A 22402-nucleotide genomic window follows, 5' to 3' on the forward strand; every position below is an offset into this window, starting at 1 on the left:
TTAATTTGGAACATGAAAGGGAAAAATCCCTCATCATTCATAGCCCAAACATCCACTGCCAGTATTCTGAAAACATCCACTTTTCTTTCTCACAATGGTTTTTCCCCTATAGCAGTAATCATAGTTGCATACACATATAACCTTGACCTATTTTTTACCCTGCCATCTAGGTGTTTACATGCCTAATAAAAATATAAGATTGTCTCATGATCATTATATTTGTGGTTGCATAAAATACCTTAAGGTTCATTGGACACTCAGGGTGTAAGAATGAATATTCTCACGCAGTTAAACAGTAAGGAAGAGAACTTCCAGAAAGAGGAAGTAGATGTATATTCCCCCCATTCCTCTTCTAAGTATGGCGAAAAATTCTGGGAATCACATAGAGAACAAATAAAAGCTGACTCTGAAAGGTAGAAGAAGCCAAACCAACTCGAGTCTTTGAGAGTCAAGGAACCACACAGTGGTGAGTTTCCTGGGGTTTCTTTTTGCCTCATACACCCAGAATTGGAGAAACCAACCATTCAGAAACACCTGCTGGAATAGATGGGAAAATAACCAAGAAGAGGAGAGTAAAAGGAGATCAAGGGAGGTAAGGTTTCTATACTTCACTTGAACTGATAAAATGTCAAGTTCCAGAACATTCGTATTTTCCTTTTTCTTATAAAACTTTACACTTATCTTACCTACTTGAAAAAAGTCACATCATGAGACAATCTCAATAAATGTGTTAAGATCTAAGTGGCATTAAGGTAAAGATAACTGACATTTTTATAATGATGAATATAATATTTCAGTCCAAGGACCTATCTTTTCACTTATTCTAGTTTTCTGTTCTTCGGTCTGTTTTAACATTTTATTCATGTAGGTCTTCTGCCTTTCTAACTAAATTGATTCCTGCATATTTTTTAGGTGTTGGTACTGTTGTTGTGTATTTTTTCCTTACCAGGGTGGGTTGTGCAGAATAATGGCCCCCAACGTTGTTCATGTTCTAACCGCAGGACCTTTGCCTGTGTTCGGCTACGGGACAAAGGGGAAGGGAGGTTGTTAATAAGCTGACCTGAAAATAGGAAGATTATCCTCAATGATGAGTGTGTCCAACATCATCACAAGGCCTCTTCCTTAAATACGGAGGAGGGAGCAGAAGAGTCCGTGTCAGATGTGAGCGATGTGAGGACGCCTTGACCGGCCATTGCCTGCTACGAAGATGGAAGGGACCACAAGCCAAGGAACGCAGACAGCCTCTAGAAGCTGGGAAAGGCAAGGCCATGACTCTCTCCTAGGGCCTCCAGAAAGGATGAGGAACAGTTTTCTTAAGAAAATGCTAAGAAAGAACACACCTTTCAAAGATCAGGTTTCAGCGGCAAACATAAAACCAATACCATGACAAATTTTTAGCTAGTGTGATAAGACAAGCAAACACAGAACAACAAAAAAAAAGTTATAGAATGTGAGTTCCAGAAAAATCAGAAGTTAACCAAGTCTTTTTTTTTTTTTTTCCTTGTCTTTTGTCTTTTCAGGGCTGTACCTGCAGCATAGGCTGGGGTCAAATGGGAGCTGCAGCTGCTGGCCTACACCACAGCCACAGCATGCCAGATCCTTAACCCACTGAGCAAGGCCAGGGATGGAACCCGAGTCCTCATAGGTCCTCGTTGGGTTCGTTAACCACTGAGCCACGATAGGAGCGCCCCAACCTCTTTTCCAAGGCATTTCTTATTATCAGACAAACCCTACCTGGAAAGCCAGGAATCTAGACCTTTAAAAGAGTCTTATTTAAGGCCAACATTTTCATCCATATTCACAATGTCTGAACGATGAAAATAAAATACTGATTTCGAAGATCATTAATAATTATTAGATACCAATAGACACCTTTTTCTAAAGAAGAAAGGAAAAGAAGGATGGATTCATTCCTGGTCAAGCTCAATGCCGGAGGAAGAGGTCAAAAGGCCTTAATGAACCTAATACACTCACACCTGCTTAATAAGGGATGCTGTTAGAACTGTAAGGAGAGTTCCTTTTGAAGATATACGGTGAAGCTCTGAATCCCATGACAAGTAGTAGTTGTGACGGGTCATAACTTAGTAACCACCTAAACGCACATTTTTATGAGTCAAGTAACTCTTCCCAGGCAAGTAAAAAGCAGACTAATGAGATGTTTCTATGGGATTTGATATAACATTAGAAAGGAAAACATCTTACCTGCTGTGACACCACCTAGAGCAAAGGCTATATAAGCACTTCAAAGAGGAAAAAGCCAAGAGGCTTGGAATTTAAACTCCGTCCCAGTTGCTTGAGCTTTGTATCCTGGAGACCAAGACGTTGACCTAAACCGAGGCGGGCACACACACTATGGATACCAAAGGCTGTACAACAACTATGTCTTCTTCAGCGCCACGTCGAAGCTGTTCTAGGATCACAGACGTAAGGACCATTGTTTCTCATACCAGCTGCCGGCATGGTGGTCTGGAAGCCAACAGCTGTCAACCAATGGGTCACGGTCTGAGAAATCACCTGTCTCAGCGCTGCCAACCCACTCCTTGCTTTGGGCTCCCGCCCCTCTGCTTAATAAACAACTGCAGTGCCTGTCCCTCTCTGGATGATTGCCACTGGTGTGAGGAAGGCATCCACTGTAAGGAGAAAGAGACCATGCAGTTCTTGAATGACCGCCTTGCTAACTACCTGGAAAAGGTACGAATGCTGGAACGAGAGAACGCCGCCCTGGAGTGTAAAATCCAGGAAGAGTGTGACAAAGAGCTCCCGGTCATGTGTCCTGACTACCAGTCCTGCTACGCTATCATTGAGGAGCTCCAGCAGAAGGTAAGATGCTCAAGAACCTGTATAATCAAGTTGTGAACTGACATTCCCCAGGCAGTGGCCATTGACTAAACTTTCATATTTTTAGTTCCCTTTATGCTGAACAACATTCCGTAGAGTAAGAAAACCTCTTGAATGAAATTGTCAACTTGAGGCAACATTTAGAGTGTTACAGGTTTTCATTTTCCAGAGATAGACTCTGCCATTAAAACTGGAGCATGTGAGACCAAAGCGTATATGTATTAACAACCGTCCTTTAATAAGAATAAGAAAACAGGGATCTGAGAAAGTGAATGTTGTTTTAATAAGTTACACACTTTAACTTTTGTCCCATTTTTTTCGACCATCACCACTCTTTTCCATTTTAATGCTCATTTCATCATCCCCAAATTGTTTAAATAGTTTCTCCCCACACTAAACCTAAGTTTCCTATTCAGAATGATATGCTGCTGCTACACATGCTGCATTTGTTCTGTTATATTTTTTCAAAAAATATTTACTGAGCATCAACAACAAGGCACCAGATATTATTCTAGGCTCTGGGGACATATCAAATTAAAAAATCTCACCCTTGTAGCATTTACATTCTAGTGGACCATGGCATGGCATGTTATGCAAATTTAGGATTAATTGTATATTTTAACAGTAAAACATCTATAAAAGTTTTTTTCATTTTTAAAAATTTTATTGAAGTGGAGTTCCCATCGTGGATCAATGGTTAGTGAATCCGACTAGGAATCATGAGGTTGAGGGTTCGATCCCTGCCCTTGCTCAGTGGGTTAAGGATCCGGCGTTGCCATGAGCTGTGGTGTAGGTCACAGACGTGGCTCGGATCTGGTGCTGCTGTGGCTCTGGTGTAGGCCGGGCAGCTTTGGTAACCATAAATTTATTTTCAATGTCTGTGAGTCTGTTTCTGTTTTGTAAATAAGTTCACTTGTATCCTTTTTTTAGATTCCACATATAAGTGATATCATATGATATTTGTCTTTTTCTGACTTACTTCACTTAGTATAATAATCTCTAGATCCATCCACGTTGCTGCAAATGGCACTATTGCATTCTTTTTTACGGCTGAGTAATATTCCATTGTATATATGTACCACATCTCCTTTATCCCTTCCTCTGTTGATAGACATTTAGGTTGCTTCCATGTCTTGGCTATTGTAAATAGTGCTACAATGAACGCTGGGGTACATGTATCTTTTCAAATTTATTGACGTAATTTTTGCTGATCTTTTAGGAAAATAACAAAAACTATGACTTTCCCAAGTTTCCCAAGCATCCTAAGCATAGCTATGAGAAGCCTAAAGCTATAAGAAGCCTAACTAGCCTGCCCCTGTCAATTGAAACACTCATAAGCCCTTCAGAGGCTTTTACAGAGGAGATCTTGGTGTTTGTCTCATTTGTGTGTCCAACTTCTTAATTCTAGATCTTGTGTACCAAGGCTGAGAATTCCAGACTGGTCTCACAAATTGACAACACCAAACTGGCTGCTGATGACTTGAGAGCCAAGTAAGCCCACCCAACACTGCCATTCATGACCCTGCACCTGACGCTACACGTGCCCAAAAAGGTCATCTCCAAGTCTGCTAGCCCTCCTGCCCATACCATGTCAGAACTCGCCCAGAGAAGACTGCAAATTCAATATAAATGACTGAATCATAACAACTCACATATATACAGTACCTGTAGTTTCTAACATATGAACGCATCTGATTACCAGCACAATAAGCCGTAAAATAGGTAAAGCTAATAATATATTACTACCCCATTTAAGGTGAGAAAACAGGTTTCACAGGGTTCAGCTACTTATCCAAGACAAAGCCAAAATTTGGACCCAAGCTTGCTAAGCCATAATTCCTTGCTCTTTCCACTTACCTGCACTACCTCAAGGAGCAGGGAAAAAAAGGATAATCCCTCTCGTCTCAAATAACAAGGTAGCATCACTCTGGCAAACTAATTTAGGAGTCATAACTAAGTAGGGATGTTTTTCAAGTGGTTACACCTCTAAAGAGAATAAAACCTATGCTAGTAATATAGGAAATGAGAAGCCCAGAGGAACATGCAAAAGAAAGTTCTGCGTGGCTTGAGGTACACCACCTACATGTTAATGTTTTCTTTGCCATGTCTCACTTTCCAAGGTACGAAGCTGAGGTGTCCCTACGCCAGCTAGTGGAGGCAGATGCCAATGGCCTCCGGCAGATTCTGAACGCACTGACCCTGGGCGAGGCTGACCTGGAAGCACAAGTCCGGTCTCTGAAGGAGGAGCTCCTTTGCCTCAAAACAACCATGAAGAGGTTAGAGAAAGGTCAAGGGAGGCATCACAAACTAAACCTCTAAAAATGGCATCAATTTCTTTGAGTTGAATTTGACAAAAGGTACTCCCACTGGCCACTGCTCTGTCTTTCAGCCCTGAATAGACTCACTGCTACTATCATTGGTTCCATCCATTGGTTCAAATCCACTGCCTACAACACAATATCTGAAACTTCTGTTGTCTTCTCTAGCTTTTCCAGGAGAAGGAAGCAACCCAACTTTCCTGTCCTCACAGTTTCCCATCTCTTTTGCAGGCATCTCTGCACGGACTTCTGCCACCATTGGCAGACGTCAATATTGGCATAAGCGCGTATTGGCATCATGGAGACTACGGTGTTTCATGAGGAATTCTATCTCTGTGGCACTTCACCATTACCCCTGGAAATGATCTAAATTCTTTAAAGTCCCGATCTTGCTAGTCAATTCCTTTTAATGTTGCATCTATTTGAACAACCAGTCATATCTGAAATAGCCTTACGTCATTTTACAGCATCTTCACAGCACCTATAAATTACATATTCCTTTATCGTGGGCTCTCCTTCAGGCGCAATTAGGCTACATTATTGCTCTTAGAGAGAAATAAGAACACCAAGTGATTTTGCAATCCTCTTATGTCCGTAGGAAATCAGCTCCTTACAGAGCCAGCTTGGGGAGAGACTCAGCATTGAAGTGACGCGGCCCCTTCTATTGACCTAAACCGGGTTCTACAAGAAATGAGATGTCAGTATGAGTCCGTCGTGGAGACAAACCGCAGAGATGTGGAACAGTGGTTCTGCACACAGGTAGGGAGGGGAGACGGGTCAAAAACCAAAAGTCGACTTTGCATGTCCAGGGGCCTTTGACTTACAGCGTGTTGTCCTTCGAGCCACCCATGGGCTTTGACTGTGTTTCAGATGGAGGACCTGAACCAGCAGGTGGCGACCAGCACTCAGCAGCAGCAGTGCTGCCAGAGGGAGATCATTGAACTGAGAAGCACCGTGAACGCTCTAGAGAATGAACTGCAGGCCCTGCACCGAATGGTACCTGAGACACTGACCGAACTTAGCACAGCAGGGTTGGCAGTGGCCCCTGACCCCTGTCCGCTGCAATGTTTCCCAAAGCCTGTCCTCAGGACAACAGTTCCTTTCTTTTTTTGTCTTTTTGCTATTTCTTTGGGCCGCTCCCGCGGCATATGGAGGTTCCCCGGCTAGGGTCGAATCAGAGCTGTAGCCACTGGCCTACGCCAGAGCCACAGCAACGCGGGATCCGAGCCTCGTCTGCAACCTACACCACAGCTCACGGCAACGCCAGATGGTTAACCCACTGAGCAAGGGCAGGGATCGAACCCGCAACCTCATGGTTCCTAGTCAGATTCGTTAACCACTGCGCCACCACGGGAACTCCAACAGTTCCTTTCTTGGTTAATGGGTCTGGTGATAAAAAAGGACTTTCTGGCCAAGAAAGTCTGGGAAATGGTGTTTTAAACAAAGATTAAACAGAGTACCTTCCTGAAGTTCCCGCTGTGGCTCAGTGAGTTAAGGATCCGACTGTAGCAGCTCCGGTGACTGCAGAGGAAGGGATTCGATTCCCGGCCCGGCACAGTGGGCTAAAGGCTCTGGCATTGCCACAGCTATGGCACGGATCACAGCTATGGCTCAGATTCACCCACTGGCCCCAGAACTTCCATATGCCATGGGCACGTTCTTTAAACAAAATTGTAGGAAAGGGATATATAGTATTTTGTATTTGACTATAGACTCTTTTTTCAGAGCACCTCATGGCAATGATAATCCACAGAGTACATTCTGGGAACAGCAAAAGAGCATTTTACTATATGCAAAACATTTTTACAAACTATCAAATTTATGAAATAATCTTATGTAGGAAGCAGCATCATTACGAAGCCAATTTTTCAGATGAGGCTCAGAGAGCTAAGGTGTTTTTTCCCAAGTCAAAGCCAAGATGTTTCATCTCCCCTATTTTGTAAATGGAGGCATGAGGTCCTGAAGCATTAAGTAACTTGTCAAAGTCCCAAAAGAAATAAGAGTCTGAGCCAGAATGCTGGTTCCAAAGGTGGGACCACTTCTGCCTCATTCTACAGCCTCTCTAAAGCAATAAATGCTCTGATACAAAGGGTATTAGAAAGACCCTGACCCAAAGCAGGTTTTGGCACCAGCTAGTCAAGTGACCTCGGGCAACTCTCACCTCTTGAACCTCAGTTTTCACATCTATAAAAATTAGGAGCTCCCGTGGTGGCACATGTGCCAAATGTGAGGCCCTAATAAAGAAAGAAAGAAATGAAATGATACTGATCACAAGTGACCTGGGTTTAGAGAGTTGTCCCCACTGTAAATCCTCCTGTCCTCTTCCACGGCAGAGGGATTCCCAGGAATGGGCCCTGGCGGAGACGGAGGCCCGCTACGCAGCCTTGCTGGCCCAGATCCAGCGTTTGATCGATAACCTAGAGGCTCAGCTGGCAGAGATCCGGGGGGCCCTGGAAAGACAGAACCAAGAATACGAGATTCTGCTGGACATCCGGTCCCGTCTGGAGTGTGAGATTACCACGTACCGCAGCCTTCTGGAGCGCTCAGATGGCAAGTACGTAAATAAAAGCAGCTTCCACGAGAAAGAGGCTCAAACACACACATGTGTGTACTGCCTAGGGCAGCAGGGGACAGGTGCTTAGGTCTTCCTGCTAGTGACGGGGAGCCTTGGTTGGGAGAGTCCGTCCATTCCCTCCAGCTGAGCCGTTTGGACACCACCACTGTCACCTAGTGAAGGGTTAGCTGAGCTGCATCTTCTTGAAGAGACAGCAGTCCAGTTCAAGTCCTTACAGGTTGACTAGCTTCTTAAGAGTTTTAAAAATTATGAGGAGGAGTTCCCATCACGGCTCAGTGGAAACAAATCTGACTAGCATCCATGAGGACGTAGGTTCGATCCCTGGCCTTTCTCAGTGGGTTAAGGATCTGGTGCTGCTGCAAGCTGTGGCATAGGTTGCAGATGTGGCTTGGATCCAGTGTTGCCATGGCTGTGGCACAGGCCACAGCTGCAGCTGATTTGACTCCTGACCCAGGAACCTCCATATGCTGCAAGTGCAGCCACAAAAAGGAAAAAAAAAATTACTAGTGAAAAAAAGTTTCCCCAGAGATAAATATTCCTGGTGATTGACAGATTTCTCCCGAGATGAATGCCTGACTTTCACAAGATCAAACAGGACAATCCTGCCCCTTTGGAGAAACATTCCACCATGGCTGAAACCCTAGCTCTGTCCAGCCACTTGTCCTTGATGGCCGACAGCAGCACTGCACTTTTTTTTGGGGGGGGGGTTCTTTTAGGGCCGAACACGCAGCATATGGAAGTTCCTAGGCCAGGGGTCGAATTGGAGCTACAGCTGCTGGCCTACACCACAGCAACACCAGGTCTAAGCCTCATCTTCGACCTACACCACAGCTCATGACAATGCCAGACCCTTAACCCACTGATCGAAGCCAGGGATTGAACCTGCCTCCTCATGGATACCAGTCAGATTTGTTACTGCTGAGCCGTGATGCGAACTCCCTCTCAGCACTTTTTTAGAGAAGTTGTTATTTTTTTAAAAAATGATAAGAATCTAACCAATTCACAAGGAACTGACATGGAACACGAGCTCTTGGATGCAACTCGGTCCAAACTAACGCTGCAGATGCAGACTTAGTTACAAATGCTAAGGAGACTTCCCTCCCCGAAACAAGTGAACTCGGGTCCACAGCCATCTTTTGAACTGGCAGGTGCGCATTGTACTAGCACAGAGCTGTCCTACATCATCACGCTGAGGAGCTGCAATATATCAAAGTGCCTTGAATCATCAAAGAAGCATGACGCTGTGCCACACTCACGGCCTGTGGAGCCCCAGCTGCTACCTACGCTGCAGCTGCAGAACCTTTAACCCCCTGCACCAGGCCAGGGATCAAACCGGCTCTGCAGGGATCTGAGCTGCTGCTGTCAGATTCCTGACCCACTGTGCCACAGCAGGAACTCCAAAGAGTTCTTACTTTTAATTCCTTGTGGCTCCGATTCTCTAAAGATGATTCATTTATAGACACCCGGAAGGACTTTAGAGCTTCAGGATGAAGCCGTTGAGGACTCTTCCAGAGATGGGGATCAGGCTACTAGAAGCATCACAACTCATCCTCTGATTATGAAAAATACCAGATTAACTTCCTTTCCTCAGATAGGATGCCCTTTGACTTGTTCCTTGTCACTGTTGAGCTTCCATTATATCCATTCTGCAGATGAAAAACTAAAGCTGGGGAGGGTGAACTGACATCTGAGGTCACCAGCTGGCAAGTGACAGAGCTGGGCTCCACCCCAGTCTTTGATTCCTGGGAACGTTCATGCAATGCTGTGGCATTGGCTGTAATGGCAGCTTATATAATTCTAGCACTTTTTTTTTTTTTTTTTTTTTTTTTTTAGGGCCACATCTTCGGCACATGGAGGTTCCCAGGCTAGGGGTCGAATTGGAGCTGCAGCTGCCAGCCTATACCACAGCCAGCCACACGAGATCAGAGCCTCATCTGTGGCAACACTGGATCTTTAACCCACTGAATAAGGCCAGGGATGGGACCCGCATCCTCATGGATACTCATCGGGTTCATTACCCCTGAGCCATGATGGGAACTCCAATCCCAGTACTTCTAAACCTAGGATGTTGCTTTCCCATAGATCTGGTCTGATCCTTTTTCTTCCACTAATGACAGCCATATCCACGAATAAACAAGCTGTAGGAAATACTTGTTTTGAATGACAGGTATTGAAAAATTAACCACTGCCATGTTTCTCTGTACCATCGCTGCCTTCCCTCGATTACAGGTAAAATTCCTTTTTTGTTGTTTTTTTTTGTTTTTCTCCCCCTAGGCTCCCCTGTCATCCATGTGCCACCAAATATCAACCTTCCACTTGCACATCCAGTAAGACCAGAGCCGTGGAACACACAGCCCGGCCTCACACACCTCCCTCAGACCCCTGTGGGATACCCGAGGCCCGAGCTGCCTGCAGAGACCTGTCCCGAATTCTCATCAAAATCTGCACCACCACCAAGGAGATTAAGGATGGGAAAGTCATTTCTTCTCACGAGCACGTGCAGCCTTGCTTCATCACCCGGACTGCCAAAGCCTAACCTCGAAAGGTGATAAAAATGACCCTCATTCATGACAGAGAGGCCAATGCTTGCTCCTGCCAGAAAGGCTTAAGAACCCCCCCCCAATCCCTTAAAGTAGTTAGTTTCCTGCTACTCATCAGGGGCCCATCGCTAGAGAGAAAAATCTTTTATTCTGTCTTTCCCTAAGTCGCTGCCGCCAACACGGTAATCAGTGACATTTCTCTGGGAGCCCATTTCCCGTTTATCCGAGGTTCAGGCGCTGAAGTCTAGGTGCCCGGGAAGGTGACCTACATCCTCCACAGGTGATGGGCAGGTTTCTGGTCTGTTTATTCAGCCCTGTTTACTTACGTTCCACATCCGAGCCAGTCCGACAAGTTTGTGGATTGTTCTTGGCCATGGCACAGGAAGGCTTTGAAAAGCTGCAACCTTCCCTTCTAAACACCTTCTTTGGATGTAGAAAGAAGCCTACGTGGGATCCACATGAACAGAGCAAGAGACCCTGAAGACTTTGCTTCCTTGGATCATCCCGAGTCCGAATCTTGCTGAACCCTGGCGCCTCCATTACTTTCATCCCCACGCACACACATCACCTTCCCCCGAGATATTTTGAAAGATGTCCATGACCTTCAAAACTTTGTGGACCATGAGATGCTCCAAATATTTCCATCAAGCTTCAGGAATCATTGGGGGGAGTGAAACTCTGGCGTCTGGAAGAAACAGCACGAACCCTTTCATGAAATGTTGGCTATGTCTCTTTCTAGTCTTTAGGGCATCATATTTGGTTCTGATTATTTGACCAGGGACATGTAGCTGGCACTCTCAAGACAACCCTGACTCTCTCTCTCCCTGTGACAGGTGCCCATGAAAATATACTCTAGAGGCCTGCTTCCGTCTATCCATCAGAGACAAACGGACTTAATAGAGATATACACCTTGCAGAAAAGTTGTCATGAAGAATTGCTGCTCACAAGCACAAGGCAATCCCAGTGTGAGAAAGCACCATTTAGGTACAGCCACTATCAAAGCATCTTCTTTTCAAAAAAAATTATTTTTTTATTAGAGTATAGTCGATTTCCAGTGTTGGAGTCAATTTCTGCTGTATAGCATAGTGACCCAGTCATACAAATACATACCTTCTTTTTCTCATACTAGTGGGGTGGCAGAGTATTTAAGTCAATCCCTCCAAAAACTATTTGACATTTACAGAGATTTTAGTAAATCGTTCCAAGTCAAACACAGAACGTGAAGTCAAAAAGTCTCGAAGCCCTATGCTTGCCACCTCCTAACCACCACCCTGGGTAAAACATTTAGGCTTCATCACATTTAATTTTTTTGTTTGTTTGTTAAATGAGGATCATACCTATTTTATTGTGAAGATCAAATGAAATTGGCTATGGAAGGCTGCTTCGTATGCTGAAAAGTACACCACAAATTATTTTTTCCTTTTATGAGAGTATAGCTGATTTGCAGTGCTCTGTCCATTTCTGCTGTACAGCATAGTGACTCAGTCATACCTATACATACAATCTTTTTCTCATACCGACTTCCATTGTGTTATTTTTATATGAGCCCCTAGACCTAATGATGTCATGATTATCACAGGTTAAAATTCTTTCTCCATGAATTTAGTTCTCCAGTCATGTTTGGGAGTTTTAATAAAAGTGTTTGGCTTTGGGGGAGAAAAAGAACAGAACAAGATCTCCCGTGATCAAACCCCCAAGCTCCACTCAATAAAGTGTTTTTGAAGTCTTAGCGTGTGTATCAGGTATCAGTTGATGGCAGAAACCCACATCAAAGACCAAAGCATTACTTAGCTCATGGCTTAGCCATCCACTTCCTCCAGACAAGTAGCAACTTACACTAAGCAAATGGAATGTACAACTCCCAGAGGGATCTCTTTTTCTATCAATAATCTCTTGTTCCTCTTGAATGCTCACATTACCCCTGGCCAGCCAGCACTTATCTTGCATGCTGTCTCAGAATGAAGGACGGAAATGTGCAAAGAGCATGGGGCTTGGACTAAGACAGAGTCTCAACCCAGTGTGGGCGTATGTGTCTCTGCCTAAAAGGGACCTAACAATTTGGGTTCTGCCTGCTGCATGGCTGGAAGGATGAAATGGAATTAGGATGTGAAGGGTCTGGTCAGCTGTAAAACACTGTGCAGAAGGGAGTTTCCTACACTGAAAACGAAGTCCAGGTCATTTCCTTCCACGCCTTCTTCCTTTGTGTCTGGTTCAGAGATGGTCCCTAGTGGACCCCATACCATCTGCACTCAATGGGAAACCAGTCGGTGTGCTCTGAGGTTTAATTCCAACATGACTGAGGGTTTAAGAACCTCGCTGGACTCAGGCAAACCTTGAGCTAACGCAGGTAACTGCCATTGTCAGTTGAGCTCAGGATAGGAACACCTTCCTCCCGCTCAGAGCAAAGTATCCCACATGCCTTCCATGATCAGAATTACTTATTACAAACTGCGTGGGGAAGAGGGAGCCGGACTACTGAAAGGCGGATGGATGTTTCAAGTATTTTCTCTACAGAAGGGAAGGTAGAGTCATCTACTAGACCTTGCCTATGAGTCATCAAACTTTTAAAGGTAATGGATTTTTGCCAGGAAGGTACATCAGAATCCTCTACAGCCACAGGAGGGAGGTAAAGGGTTTTTACCCAGTTTAGCACAGGCTAGCAGTTCTAGTAGAAAGGGGGCTGATGGAGAGGGAGATGGGGGGATTCAATATAAGTAGAATTGTAGCCCAAATCAAAAGACAACCGTGAGTCAGGAAATAGCAGGTACTCTAGAGTCTGGGTTCAAGTCCCATCTCTGCTTCTTCACCCTGAGACCTCAAGCTGTTTGTTGAACCTTCCTGGGACTTGCTTTTCCCATCTGTGAAATGGGGGCATGAGTGCTAATGACCACCAGCTCATTCTGAGGATTAAAGTACTTGGAGGAGTAAGTGCCAGGTGTCTGACTATGGTTAGAGATGCGGCATTAAACAAGGAAGACAAAGTGCCTTCCTAGGGGAGTTGACATTTGATGGGGTGAAACAGAGAGCAATAATAAAGGAAATATATACATAGAAAGCCCAGAAAGAAACAAATAGGCTTTTGAGATAGAGATTAATTGCCTACTTTTTTTTTTTTTTTTTTTTTTCCTTTTTAGGGCCATAGGTGAAGCATATGGAGGTTCCTAGGCTAGGGGTCAAATCAGAGCTGCAGCTGCTGGCCTACACCACAGCCACAGCAACACAGGATCTAAGCCAAGTCTGTGACCTACACCACAGCTCACAGCAATGCTGGACCTTTAACCCACTGAGTTGGGGCCAGGGATTGAACCCGCATCCTCCGGGATATTAGTTGGATTCATTTCCACAGAGCCACAAAGGGAATTCCCTGCTTTCTAATTGACAGGTGTCTTTTGGTTTAAGAATCTAGGTGACTTGATGCCTCTCTGAGGCTTTCTTTTAGGTTCTGACACTAGCTTGACAGATGACCTCACTTGCAGACAGTTCCTCCTCCACATACCTACCTACTTGATTGTAAGTGGAGTTAGTCAATAATAAAGACATTAGGAAGTGTTACTAGGGAGTCCCTGTTGTGGCTCCGTGGGTTACAAACCCAACTGGTATCCATGAAATTCAATCCCTGGCCTTGATCAGTGGGCTAAGGATCCAGCATTGCTGTGGCTGTGGTGTAGGCTGGCAGCCGAAGCACCAATTTGACCCCTAGCCTGGGAACTTCCATATGCTGCAGGTGTGGCCTTAAAAAAGCAAAAATAAAATAGTAAAATAAAATAAAATAATTTTTAAAATTAAAAAACAAATGTTACTAACTCACTTTATCCTAACAATACTACCCTGAAGGAGCTACTAATAATATTCCTATTTAAAAGATGAAGAGGAGTTCCCACTGCAGTGCAGCTAAAATGAACCTGACTAGTATCCACCAGGATTTGGGTTTGATCCCTGGCCTCATTCAGTGAGTTGGGGATCCAGCATTGCCTTGAGCTGTGGTGTAGCTCACAGACTCGGCTCGGATCCCGAGTTGCTATGGCTGTGGTGTAGGCTGGCATCTGTAGCTCTGATTAGACCCCTACCCTGGGAACTTCCACATGCCATGGGTGCAAGTCCTAAAAAGCCCCCCCCCCAAAAAAAGATAAAAGAAACCAGTATTTTGTAATAACTATAAATGGAAAGTAAACATTTAAAACTGTACAAAAATTATACTTAAAATTTTTTTAAAAACAAGAAAAAAGGATAAAAAAACCAACAGATAGAGAAGTTAGGTGATTCCCTTGAGGAGTTATATTTGCCACACAGTAATAAGGCTGAATTTTAAGTTCTCTGATTTCCCTAGGAAAGTCAATACAGCATTGTATTGACACATTGTACAATCAGTCCCCAAGAGTAGAAACAATTCACAGTAGCAACAGATTATTCTCAATCACTCCAAGCACCTTTCTCCAGCTTGCTTGTCACTGCTTCTACCGAGAAACCATCCAAGGAGTCTTTATGTCATTAGCACTGATCATTCTCTTTGTCCGGAAATTCATAGACAAGTGAATTTATTTTAAATTTTGTTTTGCTGTGGTAAGAATATTTTACGTGAGATCTATCCCCTTAAGAGATTTTTAAATGAATGATTCCAGTTTTGTTATCTATAGGCACAAGGCTGTACAGTAGATGCCTAGAACAGATTTATCTTGTCTGACTGAAATTTTATACTTCTTGATTAGTAACTCCCCCCCGCCTCCTCAGTTCCAAGCCCCTGGCAACTACTATTCTACTCTTCATTTCTATGACTTTTATTATTTAAGAGGTATCATATAAATGAAATCGTGCATTATTTGTCCTCGTGTGACTGGCTAACCTCACTCAGTGTAATGTTTAGCCATGTTGTTGGATATTGACGAAGTTCCTTATTTTTCAAGGCTGAATAATATTCCAATGTGTGTGTATATGATTCTGTTTTATGCATTCATCCACATTCATCCATCAATGAACAGAAGTGGTTGTTTCCTCTTCTTGGCTATTGAGAATAGTGCCGCAATGAACGTGAGAGTGCTAATATCTCTTCGAAAATTAGAAAGGTATTTTGGTGGCGTCTAACAGCCTTTTTCATACCAGAGATGGAGAAACTGCAGCCCAGAGAGAAGGGTGACTGGTCCATCAGTACACAGTCAATGAGAATCCAGTGCCCTCTCTTCTACTTCTCACACCCAGTTGAATCAGCAGTGGATGGGATATAGTAGACAGCTAGAGTTGGGTCTGATGGAAACAACCCTGGACCCTACACATGACCTTCAGGTATAGTTCTTAGGAGCATCATTTGACTTCTCTATGCTTAGACGGGGGGTACTCAACCAAGGATCTTTTTGATCTAATATCTTTAGTTTCCCTTATAAGCCCTGATATTACTTCACCCCATTGTGTCTAATCTTCTGCATCTGCACATAGGAAATGACACCAGAATTAACATCCTCTAACTCCTTCTCTCTCTGGTTTCTTTTACAAGCAATTAGATGTGATTGATAAGATCTTTAAGTTCTCCGTAAGATAACAATAGTATGTTGTTACTACTATAAATTCCCATAAATTCCATTTATCAAATAAAAAGTATCTTACTCATTGCCTGAGTAGGTTTATCTTAACTGTTTTGATTTAAAATCAAAGTTTTATAGTTCCCTGGTGGCCTAATGGTTGAGGATTCAGCATTGTCACTGCTGTGGTTCAGGTTCGATTCCTGACCCTGGGAACTTCCACATCCTGTGGGTTCAGCCAAAAATAAAAATAAATTAAATTAAATTAAATTAAATTAAAAAGGGGGAATTAAAATTCAGGAGAAAAGGAAAGGGTCCCAGAAGAAAAATAAGTTCCACCCATGCTAGGAAGTTTCTAGGCTGAGGCAAGCAGCACCCATAAGACGGTGCCATGGGTTCGTATCAGCACAAGCAAGCCTGTGAAGAATTGTTTCAACACTGGAATCAAATGTCTTTTATAGGAAATGAATCCTTTGGCTATTTGGTGGCTAGGAATAGCTGGCCAGGGTGTCCATGCATGATTCACAAGCTTCCTGGGAACAACCCACACACACGTTCAAATGGGCACAACCCCATGTGGCCACATTGAAAAGGTGTATTTAATTGAATTACCATTTCAGGTAGAACATCATATTTGGAGGGTTTTCTTGGGCGCTGCTTTGAAGACACAGGCCACCACTAAGAGACACATAAGAAAAGCATGTAACATGCCTTGTTTCCAAATAGCCTAATTAAGGTGGTGTCACCAGCAGCAAGGTTTCTGAATATGGGTCTTTTTTTTTTTTTTTCTGGTCCTCTTACTTCCTCCTACTCTCCTTCCCCTCCTCTCCCTCCTCTTCCCCCCCCCCACCTCCTTCTCTTCCTTCTCTCCCTCCCCCGTCCCTCTCTGTCTAGAACAGAGTTAAAAATCAACTCAGACACATTCTCTGGTACCTGGAGAACACACCTGAGGCTAAAGTTTCTCTTCCTATTTCCCAGAAAGAGACAGCGTGTTTGGGGCTCCTGTCTCTGTGTCTTTCTCTAAAGAACCACCGGAAAAAAAAAAAAAAAATCAAGCAAGCTTTTACTCTAACCAGGGCAAAAATCTCTGATATTTTGGCTCTTTATGGTGACCCAGGGAACCTAGTCGGTGCTTGAGAGTTACTCTGGGGAGAACTGTACCCATATTTGAGGTGCGTGGCCCTTGGAGAAGCAACTTAACTGTACGGACCCAAAAGACCTAGAGAGAGGCCAAACCTGAGGCCAAGTTTCTCCAAATCCACATAGTTGGTTATAGAGAACCGCGCGGGTCTAACCTGTATGTAACAGCAGAAGGTCTGTTCTCTGCCTCTCAATAGACGGTAAGTGTTTGTCAATTCATTCTCCACTGACCCATCAGAAAAAAACTAACTCCGCCCTCCTCTTCCACCTCCACAGCCTGAGAAACCACCCCTGCCCATCCTTCAGCATGGTTTTTGTGGGTGCAGGGCAAAGTCTCACAGTGGAAGGCAGATAAAAATTACAACCCATCTGAGAGGACTCCGTCACTTGAGGGTGAAAAGGAGGCTAGGACAAAAATTCAGAACAAGTGGCTCCTCCTGAGGCATGAGAAAAAGCCAGAAGAGAATGCTGGCCGTCTCTGGTCAAGAGGCAGAATCACATGCTGATTAAGAACAGATTCTTGAAGCTAGACCAGCCGGTCTGATTCCCAGCCCTGCCACATACCCTGAGACCTTGGGCAATGACTTAACTTCTCCATCTCCACTTCCTCGTCTTTAAACTGAGGCTATAAATAGCCTCTACTTCACAGGGTTGAGATGATGACACCAGTAAATGCACGCAAAGCCCTGAAAACACCCCTGGCATCTGGTAACATCATGAGTATAATTTCATTGTGCTGCTTTGAAAAGCTCCCGTTCAACTGGCAAAACACTCACACTTGAGCTAATGAGGTATTTCACTCAATCAGACAATGGCACAGCCCTACAAAGCCATCTTGATAATGATTAGGATGGAATTTTTTTTGCTTTTGCTTTTTAGGGCCACACCCGCAGCATATGGAAGTTCCCAGGCTAGGGGTCGAATCAGAGTGGTGGCCGCCAGCCACCGCCACAACCACAGCAACTCGGGGTCCGAGCCGTGTCTGTGACCTACACCACAGCTCATGGCAACACCGGATCCTTAACCCACTGAGTGAGGCCAAGGATCAAAACTGCCTCCTCAAGGATACTAGTCAGATTCCTTAACCACGGAGCCACGACAGGAACTCCAGGATGAAATACCTTTTATTTTAGTTTTACATAAACTTCATAAAATGATGTTCACACATGGGTCCAACTCTTCTATTTTCCAGAATGTTATGGTACTCAGCTGGCAAAAACCTCCCCATAATATGCCAACCTTCATACTTGGCAGCCAATAGGAAGAAGACGGCCCAGGAAGAGGAGAGAGACGAGGATGAAGCCAGGCATGTAAGCAGGATCATTTTTGTGAACAGGGCAGTTCACAAAGGACTGGTAGCTCTTCTCTTGGTACAATTGCTGTTACCCTTGTCTCTCAGGGCCCAGTGTTCCCTGGAGTCAGGTTATGGGCCCAGTAGAGAAAGCATTAGGAAGGCTCCTCAAAACTCTCAGAATTAACGTAATACAGGCAAGAGACAATCAAAGCAGTTAGATCTGTGCAGAAGCCACAATCCCTCCTGTGGCCAAAAAGTACAAAGAAGAGAGCTACTTGTACTCAACTAAAGGTCTTTTGAATACCATGCCTTGGACCTGGCTAAGTGCTTTATATGGATTATCTCACCCAATCTCAAAACAAGCCTGTAATACCATTATTATTTCCAGGTCACTAATAAATGAACTGAGGCTTACGGAAGTTAACTTGCTCAGAATCATATGGTCATTAAAGGGTCAAGTTAAAATTTCAACAAATTCAAGTCTTCTCTATTCAAAATGGCCTGATCTTACTCACATTGGACAATATAATACCTGTAACCCAATCAAAGGCATGGATGGTTAAAGATATAATGTGTTTGTCATGGAGTTCTGAAAAAGGGGAGCCCCAAAGCAACTGGATGATTTTTTTGTTTTGTGTTGTTTTGCTTGTCTTTTTACGGCCACATCCATGGCATATGGAAGTTCCCAGGCTAGGGTCAAATCAGAGCTGCTGCTGCCTGCCTACACCACAGCCACAGCAATGCCAGATCCTTAACCCATGGAGTGAGGCCAGGGATCAAACCTAGGTCCTCATGGATACTAGTTGGGTTCGTTACCACTGAGCCACGAGGGGAACTCCAACTCGATGCTGTCGATAATCAGCCCAATCCAGGAAGGAGGGACCCTGGACACCATCACGTTAGCACATGGAGTGTTGGAGCCATTCCTGAGGCCTCATGCTTGAGACCCCACATCTCTCTTCCGAGTCCATTTTGCCAAACAAACTCCATGTCACAATTTGTTTTCTTGGATACTCAGATACAACAACAAAGAAGATGCCCTGAGAAGCAGACAGGAACATTATGGCTGCAGCATGGATCATCCGTCAATGTCAAATGAACATATTTGCATTCTAGCCTGCTCATCAGGCACTCAACAGTTAGGATACTGCAAGTATCCTAAACTCTCCTTTGCCATTGATTGGGGAGCCATTATTCTGCCTCTTATACTCGCCTACAATTAAGTAGGAGAGAGAGGGAGAGAGACTCATGTATTATCTCCTAGAATGCCAAGACCAAATCTGAAGATGGATGCATACAATGTCATGAGTGTTTAAATAAAGTTTCAACATGAAATCAAGTTTCCATATTGTACTCCAAGCCTCAGGGAACACAACTGACCTAAAGATAGTATATATTTAGGCTTACACCTTAACTAATGGTTTGAAGATGTAAACATGCTCCATAACCCTCTGGGGAGCATCTTTTTATAGCAACAATAATAACAATGAGCATTTACTGAGTACTTCCCATGTGCCAGACAAAGTGGTCAGTGTTCTCTACCTGCAGTTGCTGCACTGCTCATTTACAAAGGAGGAGCCTGAGGCATGAAATCATTCTAAACTTAAATCAGAGTCACACACATAATTAGTATCAGAGCCAGGATCCAAACCTAGGACGATTTGACTCCAGATCCTACTCTTTCAACCATCGTGCAAAAACCATCTCTTCTTTTTTCAATCACGGTACCCGTGGCCAGAATGTATTCCCTAATTGACTTGTTATGATCTTAATATTAAAGAAAAAGGACAACTAGCTGGAATGATGCCGTCTCTCCAGCCAACTTGCCCACCCCTGCCTGATGACCGCTCCTCTAATTCTGGGAGCACAAGGAAAGAACAAAGAGAGGGAGAAAGAGAGAGTCATAGTCCATTCAGGAAGTGAGGAAGACAGAGAGATGGGAGGGAAAGAATGGAAGTGAGATCCAACAACAGGCACTGGGAGGTGACTTTTACCTGCTCCAAAGAAATAGGACATATTCAAGCCTCCCTAGGGAAGCTGGTTCACTGCTCCACCCTACCTCGGACCCCAGGTCTTATAACACATTGTGACATACGGAATGTTCTGGGAACCTCAGAGTAGAAATAGCATCCATTGTAAGATATAAAATAACTTTCAATAGATAACTTGGAAGCAGTAGGAATAAAATATACCAATCAAATTAACTGGGAATTATATATGGGATATAATCTATATAGAAAAGTGAGACTTGTGGGAGTTCCCGTCGTGGCTCAGTGGTTAACAAATCCCACAAGGAACCATGAGGTTGTGGGTTTGATCCCTGGCCTCACTCAGTGGGTTAAGGATCCGGCGTTGCCGTGAGCTGTGGTGTATGTCACAGACGAGGCTTGGATCCTGCATTGCTGTGGCTCTGGCATAGGCTGGTGGCTACAGCTCTGATTAGACCCCTAGCCTGGGAACCTCCATATGCTACAGGTGGGGCCCTAGAAAAGGCAAAAAGACAAAAAAAAAAAAAAGAAAAGAAAAGAAAAGAAAAGGAAAGAAAGACTTGGGGCACAAATGAAGCTATCTGCAAAATAGAAACAGACTCATGGACATAGAAACAGACTTGGGGTTGCCCGGGGGAGGGGAGAGGGAGGGGATGGGTTAGTAGATACAAACTATTCCATCCAGAATGGATAAGCAATGAGGTCCTGCTGAACAGCACAGGGAACTATATCCAATCTCTTGGGACAGACCATGATGGGAGATACTATGAGAAAAAGAATGTATATGTATGTAGGACTGGGTCACTTTGCTGTACAGCAGAAATTGGCACAACATTGTAGATCAACTATGCTTTAACTTAAACAAATATGAGAAAGAGAGACTTTGAAAGTTCCCCAGGACAGAGTTTCCACTGGGGCTCAGAGGGTTAAGAACTCCACTAGTATCCATGAGGATGTGGATTTGATCCCTGGTCTTGCTCAATGGGTTAAGGACCTGGCACTGCTGTGAGCTGTGGTATAGGTTGCAGATGTGGCTCAGATCTGGTGTTGCTGTGGCTGTGGTGTAGGCTGGCAGCTGCAGATCCAATTTGACCCCTAGCCTGGGAACTTCCATATGCTGCGGGTGCGGCCCTAATAAGAGAAATAAATAAATACATACATACATAAGTACATAAATAATAAAATGCACCAGTGGATATTGAAGTGAAGTCTATAAATTTAGAGAACTCTATAAAAAATGTATATAATCTCCCAGCAAACTGGATCCAAAGCCAGTATGCTATAGGTTCATTTTGTCTGACCAAAATAGACTATTCTTTTTCTTTTTTTTTGTCTTTTTTCTGTCTTTTTTCCTTTTTGTCTTTCTACGGCTGCTCCTGCGGTATATGGAAGTTCCCAGGCTAGGGGTCTAATCAGAGCTGTAGCTGCTGGCTTACCCCACGGCCACAGCCTACGCCAGAGCCACAGCAATGCAGGATCCGAGCCGCGTCTGCAACCTACACCACAGCTAACAGCAACGTCAGATCCTTAACCCACTGCGCGAGGCCAGGGATCGAACCTTGGTTCTCACGGATGCTAGTCAGGTTCATTACCACTGAGCCACAACAGGAACTCCCTATTCTTTTTCTTTAAGTGACAAAAGAAGTCAAAATGGACTGTTTCCTTTTGCAACAGTCCCAGGGGAGTGTTCCAGGTGGGCAGGCATATCTGCCCTACACTGTTTATCCAAGGACCCAGGTTCATTCTTCTGTATTGTGACTCCAGCCCCAGGCATTGATGGAGTTGCATAAATCACAGCTGTGCTCTTGGGTTGCAGCTGGTGGGAAGAAGAAAGAGAACATGGCAGAGGCACAGGCTCAGGTGCAAGGTGTAAGGAGGCGCGCGCCCTTCTGCCTGCACTGCATTGGCAAGAGCTTAGACACGCTGCCCTAGCTGAGCATAAACAAAACTAAGAAAGGCACTGTGGCTGGACAGACATGGGCTTGGCCAAAATTCCACTTCTACAGATGAAGAGATATTGGATTTTGGTAAACCATGAGCAATATTGCAATAATCCCCAAATTGTCTTCACGTTGTGAAATTCTGGTTTTTATGCTTCACAACATTTAATGTATTATTTTGTGTTCGTCAAAACCGCATCTAAAAATTTTAGAGAAAATTGGTAGTTGGCAGTTTTCTATTCTATTGCTGTAAAACTG

At 44.1% G+C, this 22402-nt stretch overlaps 1 protein-coding gene across 1 annotated transcript; it reads left to right on the forward strand.

The window, feature by feature from the left end:
* KRT39 (keratin 39) lies at positions 1577-10276 on the forward strand. The gene is given in 9 exon segments (XM_003131481.4): positions 1577-2820; positions 4247-4329; positions 4959-5095; positions 5098-5114; positions 5755-5806; positions 5809-5915; positions 6027-6152; positions 7490-7710; positions 10006-10276. Coding segments are annotated over 9 exon segments (1473 nt in total). The 5' UTR covers positions 1577-2352; the 3' UTR covers positions 10268-10276.

This window comes from Sus scrofa, chromosome 12, assembly GCF_000003025.6.
Source record: "Sus scrofa isolate TJ Tabasco breed Duroc chromosome 12, Sscrofa11.1, whole genome shotgun sequence".
NCBI lineage: Eukaryota > Metazoa > Chordata > Mammalia > Artiodactyla > Suidae > Sus > Sus scrofa.